Source organism: Microcaecilia unicolor, chromosome 12 (genome assembly GCF_901765095.1).
Source record: "Microcaecilia unicolor chromosome 12, aMicUni1.1, whole genome shotgun sequence".
In the NCBI taxonomy this organism is placed as follows: Eukaryota; Metazoa; Chordata; class Amphibia; order Gymnophiona; family Siphonopidae; genus Microcaecilia; species Microcaecilia unicolor.
In genome coordinates, this window is record NC_044042.1 from 26,367,017 (window position 1) to 26,383,649 (window position 16,633).

Genomic DNA, 16,633 nt, shown 5'->3' on the forward strand with positions numbered 1-16,633 from the left:
TTGTTTTTGTCTTTACGCCTGGTGGGATCTATTGAGTTCTTCACTTTTGTGGATTCTCTCTAGACCTTCGCATAATGAGCCATTATTAGGATTATGCTCTTGGAGTCCCTATCTGCAGTAAAAAGTGGCCTTAGCATAACCTTGGGTTTTTCCCACGTACTAAGGCCATTTTTACCACAGCTGAAAAATGGCAAATATTTCTTTTCTTTTTTTTTTTTTTTTCTGTTACTGGCTATGGGCTAATGTTTACATTAGCATGTGGCCATTGAAAAAAAGAAATTAGCCTATGAGCGCTTAGTCACCCATTTTGTAGGCAGTAAGGGCTCATATGCTAATCTCGCACTCATTGGCACGCATAGAGGCATATTTTCAAAGCAGTTTGGGAGGCTAAGTTCCATAGGTTTCTATGGAACTTTGGGAGGCTAAGTGCTTTGAAAATGAGCCTCATAGTGCAGCACAGAAATGCCCACTCCCAGACACGATTTTAGTGTGTGTTTTTTGTACAGAGATTAGGCACTAACAACTTTTAACACGGGTAGCTCTCATTTCATTGTAGTTAAATCAGCATGAGATTATGGTACGGGTGAAACAGCACTTAACTGATGGGGAGAAATGATAAAATAGACTTTTACTTCAGCAGATTTAGCCCATACGCAGCAGAGCTTTAGAAGTGTTAACTCCCATTTTTTTTTGTTCTCTCTCTCTCTTTCACACAGACTCTTGAATAAAAGATTCAATTACTCTCTCTTCTTTAACTTCCAAACAAAAAATGATGTTTACTTACAGTTTCTTCAGATAATTATTTACATCATACTTGCAGTAGACATGGTAAAACTACTGAATACAGAAATTCTGTCAGTTGGTTATCATACAGCTTGAAGAGAGATTGCTAACACCATCTTATGCTGACACAGACTGACTCACTCTCAGAGCAACTAGAGTGACTCAGACACACCCACAAGACATTACACTATATCCAATGACATCATAGCTCATAGAATTGTTGACAGTTAATGCATGCAGCACTTGTCTTTCACATATTCCTACATTAACATGGGTAGGTGTAGCTAAACAAAACACTTCTGTCTGCATTCCCTGTCCCAGTCAGAATGGCATTCTTCCCTCTGCTTCCATGATTTAGTGGTTCTCCTCCACTCCTCAGCCCTTAACAACTGTCTAATTTGGTTTGATGGGGAGCTGCTCTCAGCGCCTCTATCTTAGTGTGAAATTTCCTCACTTTTGGTTCATCTCACTGGCAGAAGGCCATTTTTCTTTTTTAAACTGGCATTTGTCACACTATGGTGCTTTGTGTTGACCCTGCTTATGCAATGAAACCTTTGGTCCATGTGCTGACTGGGTCGATATTATAATTTGTCTGATAACTGCATATGTAGCAACCTTGTGCAAAAAGTTAAAATCTTGGCTATAATCATATCTGCCCCTAACTCTGTGTTCCATGTATTCCAGGGCTATCAAACTGTAAATAGCAAACCAGTCAAGTTTTCAAGGTATCCTGAAGTAGGTTATCTAATTTTATCTAATCTCTGTCTGCAGATATCCTATGCATATGCAATAGGGATGTCCTGAAAAGGAGACCATTGCAGCCCTCACACCTGAATTCGGTATAGGGAGGAATAGGAGGTGACTCTGTTTCTGGGAAGAGCAGCTAAGTACTGGCTTTTGAGTCGGTCTTTCCCAATGCATTATGCTAGTTATAGTGCTGACTGCTAAGTGAAGAGAGGCAGTCTACAGATCCAACTGTGCACTGGAATGAAAGTTCAGAAACCAGGTCTTATGCCATTCACTCCTCTTTGTACTATTCAATACAAAACTAGAGAAGAGTGTATGTCTCATCTCAGAACCAAGGTGGATGCAAAAAATGTAGTGTGATTGTGAGAGCTTGCAAAGGAGTGTAGTTACCTTATCCCTCTTACACCTGGCACCCCTGGTTTAGATCATATCTTAAATTTGAACCAGTTTAAGAGTTCCAGCTGCTAGTAAATGCAGTATTCAGTTAAGGCAGCCTTTATCAATATATAAATATGTTATCTAAAACCATAAAGAGTATGGAGATGTCTTCGCCAGTCCCTGGCTCCCTACATCTAAAGAGAACAGCTGCTCTGTTAAATACTGCTGCGGGACTTGAGGGTCCCAAGATCAGAAGTGCAGTTTGGCACTTGAATGTCCTGCTCTCTGTTCAACTGACCTGAGACCTGTCACAGTTCTTATATATGGACTTACATTTGGGCATAATTTACTTGAAGGTCCAGAAGCATGCTCTGGTGAGGGATACTGGAGACGTGGATTGTTTTTGTGCCCTGGTCTTCTATGGTCACATGCATTTGTCCAAGCTTTAATTTAAAGGTGTGCATCAGCACATGCAAAGTAGCTCTTTTCTTTTTCTTTTTTTTTTTTAATTACACTTGTTAAAACATCATTTAAGCATGGAAATGCATTCCTGAAGCATCTCTGCTCCCCCTTTCTTAATTTGGGAAAGTCCTACTCACCAGGCAGAATAGGGTAACCCCAGGCATGGAATTAGGCTATCCTGAAAATTAAGTCTGATTTTGGTTAGTGACGAAGTCCCAGAGAACTTCAGGAGTGCAGCAGGTGTCATAGGAAAGACCAGTTCACTTGACGATGAGTAAATAAATCCAGCCCTTAAGAGCAGCAAACAGGTTTGCTTTCCAGTTTAACCAAAATAAATATACATTAGCTAAGAACTCTGGTGAACTGATATTTCTTATCCTGAGCATCAGGCCTGTTTGTTGCTCTTGAGGATGTGCATGTCTAACCCCTGGACATGCTGAAATGATAGCATATGCTGATCCCTTGGTTTGCTAGATCCATTTTAGCCTAATACTCTTCCTAAAATTGTATATCTCATTAAAGAACAAATGCTAAAGATGAGGTGAGTTGACTTAAGGCTATATCATTGTGGTTAAATATGTTACCCTTGTTTAAAAATCATGCATATTTTAAAGACTTTATGCAGAATCTGGCATGGAGGTGAGTGGGAAATGCAGTATGTAATGTTTGTAAAACTGTAAATTGTATATGATTGCTTGTACAGAGCTGATTTAGGGATGTTAACTATGATGGTTCAGAATAACTTCCAGTGTTTGGTTTTTTTTTTTTGGTGTTAACATTTAAATGTAGAGTGAATGTATAAAGAATGTAGTGTGAGCCTGAATGAGAACTTTGATTTCAATTGCAAAACCAAACAACATTTTTACAAATTTTATTTTTGGGGTGGGGGGGAATTGATCTTTTACAAGGAATTTATTTAGGTTTTGTTGCTGTTTTTTTTTTTTTTTAAATAAACAGAATCTGACAGTTTGTTATTTGTAATGTTTGATGTGCATCTCCCAGCACAAGGTCACAGAGGTAAAAAGAACTGGCTACAGTATCTTGAACTCCCTTTTAATTCAGGGTATTAATCCGTTGCTTATCCTAGAATATGCTATGGATCTTTCCCAAGTCCATCCTAATAATGGCTTATGGACTTTTCTTTTTAAAACCCTGCTAAGCTAGCTGCTTTTACCACATTTGCTAGCAACTAATCCTGACTTTAATTACTCATGGAGTAACTACAGATGCCAAGTTTGGAAAATCATTTGTTTTTAGTAAAGATTTCTGTGCCAGCTGGGCTGGGTCGAGGTAATAACTACATTTTGCTGAAAAATATATTTAAAATAGCTTCTCTTTGGCAGCTCTGAAATGCACAGACCTAGGATTGAGTCTCAAATTGAAAGGGGAACAGAGAATAACACAATTTTTCACAAAAATAAGTCATTTCCTTGTTACATCTTATGGGAGTCAGTGATGTTTGACTAAGTGGGCTCATTATGCTCTAGTCAATCATCCCAAAGAAAGAGCATGACAGCAGCAGGAAGAGGTTACAGGCGACATGGGTGGAGTTTGGAAGGGGGTAAGGGGTTTATTGCCCTCCACCTATATGTTTCTTGGTTTGGCTTTCCATTCTCACTCCTGGCATAACTCAGTTCTACAGGCTAGCTTTTGTGGTGTGTGACCTGTAAAGGGCACCATGACTGAGGGGGGTACGGCTATAGTGGTATACCACCCCCATATCCTTCCACATCATGTGGGCCAGGGGAAGAGGGGAGTGAGGGGTTACTGGTGCTGGGCAGAGAATGGAGAAGAAATAAGGGGATGTCTGGGGAAAGGGGATGTGCTGGTCACCACTGATAAACCAGGGAGTATTGTACCAAAGCATTGTCATCAAATTGGGTGCCAATTTCCATTTTTGCCAAAGGCACTAGACTCAGTGCTAACTCAGCTCCCCAAGTCAACCACTTACACTGTAAATGCTAGAGCCTTAGCAGGTGCGTTGATATGAACATGGGCCTTTTAGTTCACTGATTTCCTGCTCAGCATGTGATCTTTGGGATTTTCAGTATGAGGGCAGGAAGCAGAACAAGCAAATATGGCCTTAGGGGCTGTGGAGCAACTGGTTGCTGACCTTCCAAGGCTTGTGCATGCAGGCAGTGGAGCAGCTCACAGGGCGTGCTATTCTATTTCAGTCTGTGAATTCTAGCTATGAATGGTGGCCAGAGCTCTGCGAAGGGGGCGTAGGAATAGAATCCTCCTTGCCAGGAAGGGTAGGGATAGAAAATTTGAAATGTGTGATGAATCTAATTAGGAGTTATAAGGGATAAGTGAGCCTAGCCCACAGGGGAGGGGCACTGACCAAGGTAGAGTGAGAGAGAACCTAATGGGGGGGAGGAATAAGTAAGGGGCAAGGCAGATCAGGAGGACAGAGAGAGAGCACAGAAGTATTGAATGGGAGAGTGGAGTGGGTACGGGAGGTGGGTATTTAGCATCCTACCCCCGAAACAAAAGTCAAACTCCACTGAAGGAAGTGAGAGTATAAAAAGATTAGAGGAGGAAGAGGACATTAAGGCTGGGAGGGACTGAGAAAGAAGTGGGGATGGTCTGAGAGAAAAGATAGTATATGGTGTGCACATGTTAGGTAGGGTATGCATGACGGGGGCGCCAACATTCAAGGAGCACCAGAAACTGCCATGCTTACCCGTGAGCTACGCTCCACTGGTCACTGCCGCCACACACAAGATCTACCTTGACCCTTGAAGACCGCCCTGGTGGTGTGGTGGCCTCTGCGGCTACGGGGGCAGGAAAGAATCCCACTCCTTCCTGCTCTCTGCTGCTACTTCATCTCCGCTTTGCTTTTCAGTGCTGTGGACGGCCTCGCCGTATTTTAAAAATGGCTGCCGAGACTGCCACCGAAGTCTCGGCAGTTATTTTGGGAAAACATGGCAGCACTGTCCGCAGCACAGAAGAGCAAAGCAGAGAGCGCCAGAGATGAAGTAGCAGCAGCAGACAGGAAAGAGTGAAGTTTATTCCTGCCTCCGCAGCCACAGAGGCCACAACACCACCAGAGCAGGTGGCAAGGTAGGACTGTAGTGTGCAGGAGGGGGATGGTGGCATTACTGTGGTGGGGGGGGGGGGGGGGGGAAGAGCAGGTTTTGGCACAGTATAAGTCATCACAAGGACAAAATATAAGGAAACCAATGGACTGCATTAGGGGCTTATAGCCCAGTTATGTTAAAACAAATCAGAGATCTGCATGAAAGAAAATATTTATTTTTATTATGTTGACTTCTGAAAACCACTTGTCCATGAAACATGCTCAAAACAGAATAATCCATTTGTACAAAAGCGATGAGGTGAAGATGTGATTCTATCTGCCCCAATGACAGGAGAGTTTAATTTTATTTCCAATCTTTATAGCACCAGGCTTCCCAAGGCAGATTACAACAATAGTTATGACGAACCCATCAGTAAACAGGATTTTCTCACTGAAATTTGGCCATGTGTTACCGTATTGTATGGAACAGTGTAAAAAATGGAGCACAAAATACAGCCTTTATTAGTGCTGTTTCCACCAGCTACAATAATTTTTAAGCAGTTTTAGTGACATTCAATTTCATTTCATGATATTTACATCTACATGTGGGAAGCTTTCAAATAAATGAAAAAGCTGTCAGAAAACGCACTGGGCTGGGGGGGGGGGGGGGGGAGAAAAGAGCTGCGGGGGAGGGGGCGCCAGAGACCCTAGCAGCCGCCCTGACCTTGTTTCCAGTTCTAATTACTCATATTTAATCTTTGGCAAACGCTACCACCTGGCACTGCGCCTCCTATTTACATAAGATGAGTCATGGCTTTTTTTTTTTTTTTTTTTATTGTGGGTGCCGGACCGACCTAGGGCACCAGTGGAATAGCGGGGCAAACCTTCGATTTTTAATTTAAAGATACACCACAGTTCTCTGTTGATAGCAAAAAAAACAGGTTTTTAAATTTAAAGCTAGGTTACAGTTCTACTAGTTGTAGTTCAAAACTGCTTTTGGCAACTATGAAGAGCTGAGGCCAGACTGAGTAGCAGCAGGTGGAGCGTCTGCGTTCCTTGCAGGCAGGAGCTAGGATTAAGGGATCAGCGTTTCGTCCACCACAACCCTGCAATGCCTGACTTGGGTTACGGAACCAATAACAACCACTGGATGGTTCAAGTGCAAAAAATATTCTACCCACTGCTGGCTGCCATTGGGATTCCTTGTAAGTAGCCTGCTAACCGCTCATCATTGATCGCAGGGGGAAGCGGGAGTTATGCGCCCTTTCAGTTTGGGACTAGGAGGCATATTTTCAAAGCATTTAGCCTTCCAAAGTTCCATAGGTTTCTATGTTCCATAGATTTCTATGGAACTTTGGATTCCTTCCTGTCCTGTGTTCAGCCTCAATTATTCCTAAACACAAGTCAGAAAGATGGATTTTCAGGAATTGGTGTAGAGATTCATTGTCGGGCAGCATTATTGGATCTTGGATGACAATAAGTGATCCTTGCCAGTGTGTCTTGAAGAATGCGTTGTCAGAGAGCTGAGGCTGACCAGATTTGGATGGAAGGGAAATCGGTTTCTATAGAGGAGATTTCAAAGCAAGAGCCTGGTTGCACATCTGCTCCGAGCTCCCTAGTGTCCCATTTCAGGGCGAGAGAAATGCATTACATCTATATTTTAATGTCTACTATTTAGCATTTCTATAGCGCTACAAGGCATACGCAGCGCTGCACAAACATAGAAGAAAGTCCCTGCTCAAAGAGCTTACAATCTAATAGACAAAAAATAAATAAAGTAAGCAATGTCCCAGGCTTTCCTTATATTATTCCAGTTGTGCGCATAACATTTACTTCATCTTGGCTGAGCTGCAAACACAGGTCTGTTCCCGTAGACGCAAAGGTTTCATTCAGTGACACTAATTGATCGGAAAGGGCAGATCTGTAGAATCTATGCATCTTATTCCCAAACCTCAAAAATAAATGAACGAACGAATGAGTATAAATTTGCCGGTTCTTATAGGACGCTTCTTTACTCCGGTTTTGTTTTGTTTTTGTTTTTTTGCGGTACAGACTTTAGCAATGCAAACTATTCTCAGCATTTTAAGCAACATTAGAGAAGATCAGGCAGATCTATACATTTTATTTCTGATCTGCCAGGCCCTCTTAAAATAATCATTTGACTGAGCCTCCTTTTACGCCAAGCCCCCTCCCTGCCCATCTTCAAGTCTTTGCTTAAAGCCCACCTCTTCAATGCTGTGTTCGGCACCTAACTCTTACCTTTCAGGAAATCCAGACTGCCCCAATTTGACTGTTCCAGTCTGCAGACCCAACTATCAGACTGACTGTTCACGTGTCCTTTATTAGATTGTAAGCTCTTTGAGCAAGGACTGTCCTTCTATGTTAAATTGTACAGCGCTGCGTAATCCTAGTAGTGCTTTAGAAATGTTTAGTAGTAGTAGTAGTATGCATTATCTTCACGTCCATACGACTCAGATCTGGCGGATTTGGGGTTTTAATAAATATATGTAATCTGTATTGAACGCACGCATATTACAACAACTTACTTCCCCTCAAACAGAGCACATTCTCAGTTTCGAACTGACTATAGAATTTAGCATTTACTGCAACCTATCAGTCCCATGTCAGTTTCTCCCTCCCCCTTTCCCTATCGATTCCAAACTCCTTAAGTTGCTGTTGCTGCATGGTGCTTAACAGATCGTAAAATCTTTCCCAAACATTTGTATACTCCTCAGGCACCACCCAATTAGCATATACCACATCCAGCCCTTCCACCTGCACACTTCTTCTCTTAATCTCACCAACTATTACACAAACCTTCTGTCCAATTTGTAAGTATTGATTTCCTGGCGCACGCTGCTCACAAACAGCTTCACCCCCTCGTTTCTCACTAGTGAGGCTTCACATCTCACAGTAATAACATTTTATCCATCCCAGGCACAGACACCTGTACCCTTTCTTCCTGTTTCTTGGGCATCATTCCCAAACTCTTTGAATTGCACACACCTCACAAAACTGTGGATAAATGTCCCATCTCATCTTACGCTTAACTCAATCTGCAGACTCGGCTAGCCCCATCTTAAACCTTTTTCCCATATCTTTCTGGCTATGGTGTTGGGTTTTTTTTTAAATGGCATTTTGTGAAAATCCTACCCACCCCCATCTTCCCACCTTGTCAGACTGTCATAGTAATGCTTGAATGTTTTCACTTATATACACTGTCAGCTAGCACATTTGCTTATTTCCGATCTGAGGAAGAAGGGCAACCTTCGAAAGCTAATCAAGAAATGTATTAAGTTATGTCCAATAAAATAGGTATCATCTTATTTTCTTTTCCAGGTTTTATTTTGTTTGATTTCTATAGATTCTACATGGAATGTTGCTATTCCACTAGCAACATTCCATGTAGAAGTCGGCCCTTGCAGATCACCAATGTGGCCGCGCAGGCTTCTGCTTCTGTGAGTCTGACGTCCTGCACGTACGTGCAGGACGTCAGACTCACAGAAACAGAAGCCTGCGCAGCCTTCTACATGGAATGTTGCTAGTGGAATAGCAACATTCCATGTAGAATCTCCAATAGTAGCAACATTCCATGTAGAATCTCCAATGGTATCTATTTTACTGTCATAGTAATGCTTGAATGTTTTCACTTATATACACTGTCAGCTAGCACATTTGCTTATTTCCGATCTGAGGAAGAAGGGCAACCTTCGAAAGCTAATCAAGAAATGTATTAAGTTATGTCCAATAAAAAAGGTATCATCTTATTTTCTTTTCCATGTTTTATTTTCTTTGATTTCTATTGATAACCTATGTGAAAATCTGCAACTTCTGTCTCTTTCCCCACCACCTGGAACTACTCACTATTATCTCTCTCCAAAACCTCCTGGTTCAACACCTTTCTCCAGTGCTGTGACAAATTCTGTATCCACACTAAACATAACACGAACAAGAATTTTTTTTGTCTACTAAATTGTCCTAGATAGTTATTGTGACATTGGAGGAAGAGACTTCAGAATGTTTTTTTTTCCGGTTTATCGGCTTCAAAAACGCAACTGGTACACTGGTCCTGCTGCTGACCCCCTTCTCAGCAGTCACAAAAACCTCCGTGCAATTTTTCCTGTATTTACTTTTAAATTTAGTATTTCACAATTTTATTTCTTTATTGCAAATATAACCAACATATATCAAGGAAGGCAACTTAACTTTCCATCGCAGTCACATATTTTGGTTACATTTGTAAAAATAAAATTAAAAATTAAATTTGTGTATATTTTTATAAATTCTAAATTAAAAAGTAAATACGGAAAAAAATATATGGATGTTTCTGACGAGAAGGGGCTCAGCAGCAGGACCAGTGTACCAGTTGCGTTTTTGAAGCCCACAAGCTAAAAAAAAACTTCTGCAGTCATTTCCTCTGGTGTCACAATAAATACCTAGGACAGTTTAGTAGATAAAAATGAATACTCATTACAAGAATTTAACCATTTGTAGTTGAGATCAAATGTTGTATCACCATCTTTGCAACCCTCTGTCCTTCCCCAACTCCATACTCGTGCCTTATAGACTTTCCATAAAGATTGCTGTACTGCCTCTGCTAATTCCCACTGCAGTTCTCACTTTTTCTCACTCACCTGAAGATTAATTTTCAAATCTAGGAACCCACATTTACATCTGCTAACAGGGCACTCAAAAGCTATTCTGCAAATACGCACTTAACTTACATAGGAACATAAGAATAGTCAGACTGGGTCAGACCAATGGTCCATCTAGCCCAGTATCCTGTTTCCAACTGTGGCCAATCCAGGTCACAAGTACCTGGCAGAATCCCAAAGTGTAGCAAGATTCCATGCTACTGATCCCAGGGAAAGCAGTGGCTTCCCCATGTCTGTCTCAATAGCAGACTATGGACTTTTCCTCCAGGAACTTGTCCAAGCCTTTTTTTTTTTTTTAAACCCAGATGTGCTAACTGCTGTTACCACATCCTCTGCAATGAGTTCCAGAGCTTAACTATTCTTTGAGTGAAAAAAATATTTCCTCCTATTTGTTTTAAAAGTATTTCCATGTAATTTCATTGTGTCCCCTGGGCTTTGCACTTTTTGAAAGAATGAAAAATCGATTCACTTTTACCCATTCTACACCACTCAGGATCTTGTAGACATCAATCATATCCCCCCTCAGTTATCTCTTTTCAAGCTGAAGAGTCCTAACCTCTTTAGCCTTTGCTCATATGGGAGGAGATCCATCCCCTTTATCATTTTGGTTGTTCTTTGAACCTTTTCTAATTCTACTATATCTTTTTTTGAGATATGGTGACCAGAATTGAACACAGTACTCAAGGTGTGGTCTCACAATGGAGTGATACAGAGATATAGTATTCTTGATCTTATTTACCATCCCTTTCCTAATAATTCCTAGCATCCTGTTTGCTTTTTTTGGCCATCGCTGCACACTGGGCAGAAGATTTCAGCATATTGTCTACAATGACACTTAGTTCATTTTCTTGGATGCTGGTTCCTAACGTGGACCCTAGTATCAGGTAACTAAAATTTAGATTACATAAGTACATAAGTAATGCCATACTGGGAAAAGACCAAGGGTCCATCGAGCCCAGCATCCTGCCCACGACAGCGGCCAATCCAGGCCAAGGGCACCTGGCAAGCTTCCCAAACGTACAAACATTCTATACATGTTATTCCTGGAATTTTGGATTTTTCCCAAGTCCATTTAGTAGCGGTTTATGGACTTGTCCTTTAGGAAACTGTCCAACCCCTTTTTAAACTCTGCTAAGCTAACCGCCTTCACCACTTTCTCCGGCAACGAATTCCAGAGTTTAATTATACGTTGGGTGAAGAAACATTTTCTCCGATTTGTTTTAAATTTACTACACTGTAGTTTCATCGCATGCCCCCTAGTCCTAGTATTTTTGGAAAGCGTGAACAGACGCTTCACATCCACCTGTTCCACTCCACTCATTATTTTATATACCTCTCTCATGTCTCCCCTCAGGCCGTCTCTTCTCCAAGCTGAATAGCCCTAGCCTCCTTAATCTTTCTTCATAGGAAAGTCGTCCCATCCCCGCTATCATTTTAGTCACCCTTTGCTGCAACTTTTCCAATTCTACTATATCTTTCTTGAGATGCGGCGACCAGAATTGAACACAATACTCAAGGTGCGGTCGCACCATGGAGCAATACAACGGCATTATAACATCCTCACACCTGTTTTCCATACCTTTCCTAATAATACCCAACATTCTATTCGCTTTCCTAGTCGCAGCAGCACACTGAGCAGAAGGTTTCAGCGTATTATCGATGACACCCAGATTCCTTTCTTGGTCTGTAACGCCTAACGTGGAACCTTGCATGACGTAGCTATAATTCGGGTTCTTTTTTCCCACATGCATTAGTCTTCCCAATGTGCATCACTTTATATTTGTCCACATTAAATTTCATCTGCTATTTGAATGCCCAGTCTTCTATTTTCCTAAGGTCTTCCTGCAATTTTTCACAATCCACATGTTTTTGACAACAAATTTAATCACCTTACTTATCATTCTGATTTCCAGATCATTTATAAATATGTTAAATAGTACCAGCCCTAGTACAGATCCCTGCGGCACTCCACTGTTCACCCTCCTCCATTGAGCAAAATGGATATTTAACCCTACAAAGACCAGGGGACACAATGAAATTACATGGAAATGCTTTTAAAACAAAAAGGAGGAAATATTTTTTCACTCAAAGAGTAGTTAAACTCTTGAACTTGCTGCTGGAGGATGTGGTAACAGAGGTTAGCATAACTGGGTTTTAAAAAGGTTTGGACATATAGTAAATGACGGCAGATAAATACCTGTACGGTCCATCCAGTCTGCCCAACAAGATAAACTCATTTTACATGGTATGTGATACTTTATATGTATACCCGAGTTTGATTTGTCTTTGCCTTTCTCAGGGCACAGACCGTAGAAGTCTGCCCAGTAGTGTTCTTGTACTAAGTTCTGAAGCTAACATCGAAGCCCCTTAAAATTTACACTCCAGCCCATCCCTATCTATTCAGTCACGATCAGAGTGTAGATCATAGAAGTCTGCCCAGCTCCCGTTTTGTTTCCAATTACCGGCGTCGCCACCCAATCTCTGCTAGCATTCCACGGAACCATTCCTTCTAAACAGGATTCCTTTGTGTTTATCCTACACATGTTTGAATTCCATTACCGTTTTCATCTCCACCACCTCCCGCGGGAGGGCATTCCACATATCTACCACCCTTTCCGTGAAAAAATACTTCCTGACATTAGTCCTGAGTCTGTCCCCCTTCAACCTCAATTCATGTCCTCTAGTTCTACCAGCTTCCTGTTTCCGGAAAAGGTTTGTTTGCGGATTAATACCTTTCAAATATTTTAACGTCTGTATCATATCACCCCTGTTTCTCCTTTCCTCCAAGGTATACATGTTCAGGTCAGCAAGTCTCTCCTCGTACGGTTTGCAACGCAAATCCCATACCATTTTCGTAGCTTTTCTTTGCACCGCTTCCAGTCTTTTTACATCTTTAGCAAGATACGGCCTTCAAAACTGAACACAATACTCCAAGTGGGGCCTCACCAACGACTAGTAGAGGGGCATCAACACCTCCTTTCTTCTGCTGGTTATGACCCTCTCTACGCAGCCTAGCATCCTTCTGGCCACGGCCGTCGCCTTGTGGCATTGTTTCTTCACCTTCAGATCTTCGGACACCAACACCCCAAGGTCTGTCTCCTGAGTTGAGCTTACTAATCTCTCCCCTCCTATCCGGTATCTCTCTTTTGGGTTTCTGCACCCCAAGTGCATCACTCTACACTTATTGGCATTAAATTTTAACTCATCAAATTGCTGGGTTTCCTATGAAAGTCGGTTTCTAGCCACTCAAATGATAAACTTTTAACTGCCAGACCCTCGACCATTCTTCTAATGTTCGGAGATCCCTGTTCATCATTTCTACTCCCTCCAGGGTATCCACTCTATTGGCTATTTTCGTGTCATCCACAAAAAGGCACATCTTTCCTTCCAACCCTTCAGCAATATCTCCCACCAATATATTAAACAGAATAGGCCCCAGCACTGACCCCTGAGGAACTCCACTGCTCACCTTCCTTTCCTCCGAGCGGATTCCATTTACCACCACCCTCTGCCCCCTGTCGGTCAACCAGTTTCTTATCCAGTTCACCACTTTCAGTCCTAAGTTCAACCCTTTCAGCTTATTCACGAGTCTTCTGTGGGGACCGTATCAAAGGCTTTGCTGAAGTCCAAGTAGATTACATCTAGCGCACGTCCCTCATCCAGTTCTTTGGTCAGAGTCAAAAATGTCAATAAGATTCGTTTGGCAGGATTTTGTTGCCTCTGGTCCTGTAACCCGGCGGTTTCTAGAAAGTTAACTATCCTTTCTTTCAGCAGCGACTCCATTATTTTTCCTACCACCAGCGTGAGACTTACCGGTCTGTAGTTTCCCACTTCTTCCCTGTCTCCACTTTAGTGAAGAGGGACCACATCCGCTCGTCTCCGATCTCGCAGAACCTCTTCCATCTCTAAAGATCTATGAAATAAATCTTTAAGAGGTCCCGCCAGGACCTCTCTGAGTTCCTTCAGTATCCTGGGATGTATCCCATCCGGCCCCATAGCTTTGTTCGCCTTCAGATTCTCCAGCTGTTTATACACTGGACAAGTTCCTGGAGGAAAAGTCCATGGTCTGTTATTGAGATGGACATGGGGGAAGCCAGTGCTTGCCCTGGGATTGGTAGCACGGAATGTTGCTAATATTTGGGTTTCTGCCAGGTACTTGTCACCTGGATTGGCCACTGCTGGAAGCAAGATACTGAGCTAGATGGACCATTGGTCTGACCCAGTATAGCTATTCTTATGTTCTCTGGCCAATAACCAATTCCTAATCCACACAAGGACAAGGGGGATGTACACAGTGGTGGGACAGAATATAAGTTATGCACATCCCCACTGCATTTAAGTGCCCGCACTTATCTAGCTCTATGGCAGATGCACCAATGCTGGGTAATGTTAGTATTTTTATTTATTTGGATTTTGCTCACACCTTTTTTACTGGATAATTCTCTGTCCCAGGAGGGCTCGCAATCTAAGTTTGCACCTGAGGCAATGGAGGGTTAGGTGGCTTGCCTAAGATCACAAGGAGCAGCAATGGGATTTGAACCGGCCACCTCTGGATTGCAAGACCAGTGCTCTAACCACTAGGCCACTCCTGCTCTCCATTCTTTAATGGAATCTAGGCCCATAGAATAGGCACTTACCACACGACCTCGGGGTGCTTACATGGATGTGCTCAGTTACAGAATTGCTGTTGAAAGTTGGGATGGGAGTATGTCAGTCAATGACGTTTATTACATTACTAGTCGTTGAGCCCGTAAAAACGGGCTAGTAAAGGAAGTGGGGGGGGGGGTTGAAAGGCCCCCCCCCCCCCAGATAGGTCGCTGCCGCCCCTCCACCCAGGCCGGGTACCTGGCTTCACTATTCAAACCGCCGGAATGCAGCACACAGCTCATCTGAGCTGCCGTCGGCCTTCCTTCTTCTCTGCGTGTGTTCCGCCCTCGTGTGACGTAACGTCGGCGAGGGCGGGACACAGGCAGGTAAGGAAGGCCAACGGCAGCTCAGATGAGCTGTGTGCTGCATTCCGGCGGTTTGAATAGTGAAGCCAGGTACCCGGCCTGGATGGAGGGTGGGTGGTGGTGGCGGCGGCGGCGACCGGGTGGATGGGGGGAGTGGTAGCAGCAACCCAGGGAGGGGGAGCGGTGGCGACGGCGGTTCCATCACTCGCAGGTGCGCAGGTTCCCTCTCTGTCTCACCCCCATCATCACGTATTGACGCGGGGGGCGGGACAGAGAGGGTCTCTACTGCGTATTTGCGAGTGAGTACGCCTCTTGCCATTTATATGTTGTTTGATTATACTTTTTACCTGCTGTACAGAGTACGTTTTTATTTCTTTGCTATAGTTAAAAGTACATGATTTCTCTTTATGGCTTTGTGTAATGCAATGGAGTCCATCGTTGGGCACCTATTTCAAAAGCAGTTTGATGATTGACAGGCCCATTCTCTGCTGTGTTCCAGCAAACATCGCTACGTTCCTGATCCTCTGGCGAAAGAACTGCAAGCTGTCCGCCTCCAGCAGGTGCTATCTAATGGCCATTTCTGTGGCAGACACACTGGTCCTCATCCTCATCGTTGTCCTCGAGATGATCCTCCACTACTACACCACTGAGTCCTTCTGGTACCGCCAGCCCTGGTGCATGATAAGAGATGTATTTAACTATGGTGCATACAACACCTCCACCTGGCTGGTGGTGGGCTTCACAATTGAACGTTTCATTGCAATCACCACAGTGCAGCTGAGGACCAAGCTGTGCACAAGGAGGAACGCCCTTTACGTGATAGCCTCTGTCTTTGTCTGCAGTCACGTGTGTGCTATTCCATACCTCTGGTCCAATGAATCGCTAAAAGACAACAGCACCGGACACTATGTTTGCAAATATAGTTCCAAAGTGCCGAGCTGCTTTGTAGAAGGGTTGGTTTGGTTCCAAACAACACTGGTTTACATCATTCCTTACATCATCATCTTTTTGCTGAATGGCTTGATCCTGAGGCAAATCTGTCTTAGCAACAAAGTGCACTGTGAAAGGAACAACCTCCAGCTCCAAGCCACACGGCGTTTCCGATCCCACAAACGAAAATCCGTCATCCTGCTGGTCACAGTGTCCATGACCTACGCCTATCTGTGCACCACCAGGTTTGTCACCCAGATCCTGATCAGGACTTTGCATTACGGCATCAATCGGCGGGACTACTTGCAGGGGATCAACGTGGCGGCAGATGTGGGGACTATGCTGGACCTGACCCACTGCGCTGTTAATATGTACCTCTATGCCTGCACCCAGTCCCACTTCCGGGAGGAGTTAGTGGTGTGTGCAAAAGCTGTGCTGTACCCTTGGAAATCCTTTGAGAAACCCAGAGAATACCCCTTGGTCATCTCTGAGATATGACCTGCTTGCCTCATTTTGTGAACTCTAGAATCCCAAGGAGACGTGGGTACAAGAGCCTAGTATTGTTATAATAACTCTCTGCTTAAGATGCTGAAATTCTGGGCTTCCGGAGTGTTTTTTTTCTTTTTCGATGATCCAGTGACACAGACCTCAGTAAAACCATTAGTCAGAAAATAGCATCACTCTAGAAAGGGAACAGTTCTTTTCAA

At 43.2% G+C, this 16,633-nt stretch overlaps 1 protein-coding gene and 1 long non-coding RNA gene across 2 annotated transcripts; one reads left to right on the forward strand and one right to left on the reverse strand.

Annotated features, from left to right (window-relative positions):
* Nucleotides 1–502: 502 nt before the first annotated feature.
* On the reverse strand, nt 503–3,296 carry LOC115482182. The gene is made up of 2 exons (XR_003944040.1): nt 1,048–3,296; nt 503–594 (listed from the first exon to the last, which is right to left on the reverse strand). It is a non-coding gene; the product is annotated as an uncharacterized LOC115482182 (long non-coding RNA).
* A 3,204-nt stretch (nt 3,297–6,500) lies between these two features.
* On the forward strand, nt 6,501–16,424 carry LOC115482103 (probable G-protein coupled receptor 139). Its single transcript, XM_030221669.1, has 2 exons — nt 6,501–6,594; nt 15,496–16,424. Exons 1-2 carry the CDS (start codon nt 6,501–6,503, stop codon nt 16,422–16,424), a joined length of 1,023 nt encoding a protein of 340 aa, XP_030077529.1.
* The last annotated feature ends 209 nt before the right edge of the window (nt 16,425–16,633 follow it).

Coding starts and splice junctions, on each gene's coding strand:
- LOC115482103 (XM_030221669.1), top strand. CDS start 6,501: ATGCCTGACTTGGGTTACGGAACCAATAACAACCACTGGATGGTTCAA. Junction 6,595..15,495: donor GGCTGCCATTGGGATTCCTT/GTAAGTAGCCTG, acceptor GCTGTGTTCCAG/CAAACATCGCTACGTTCCTG.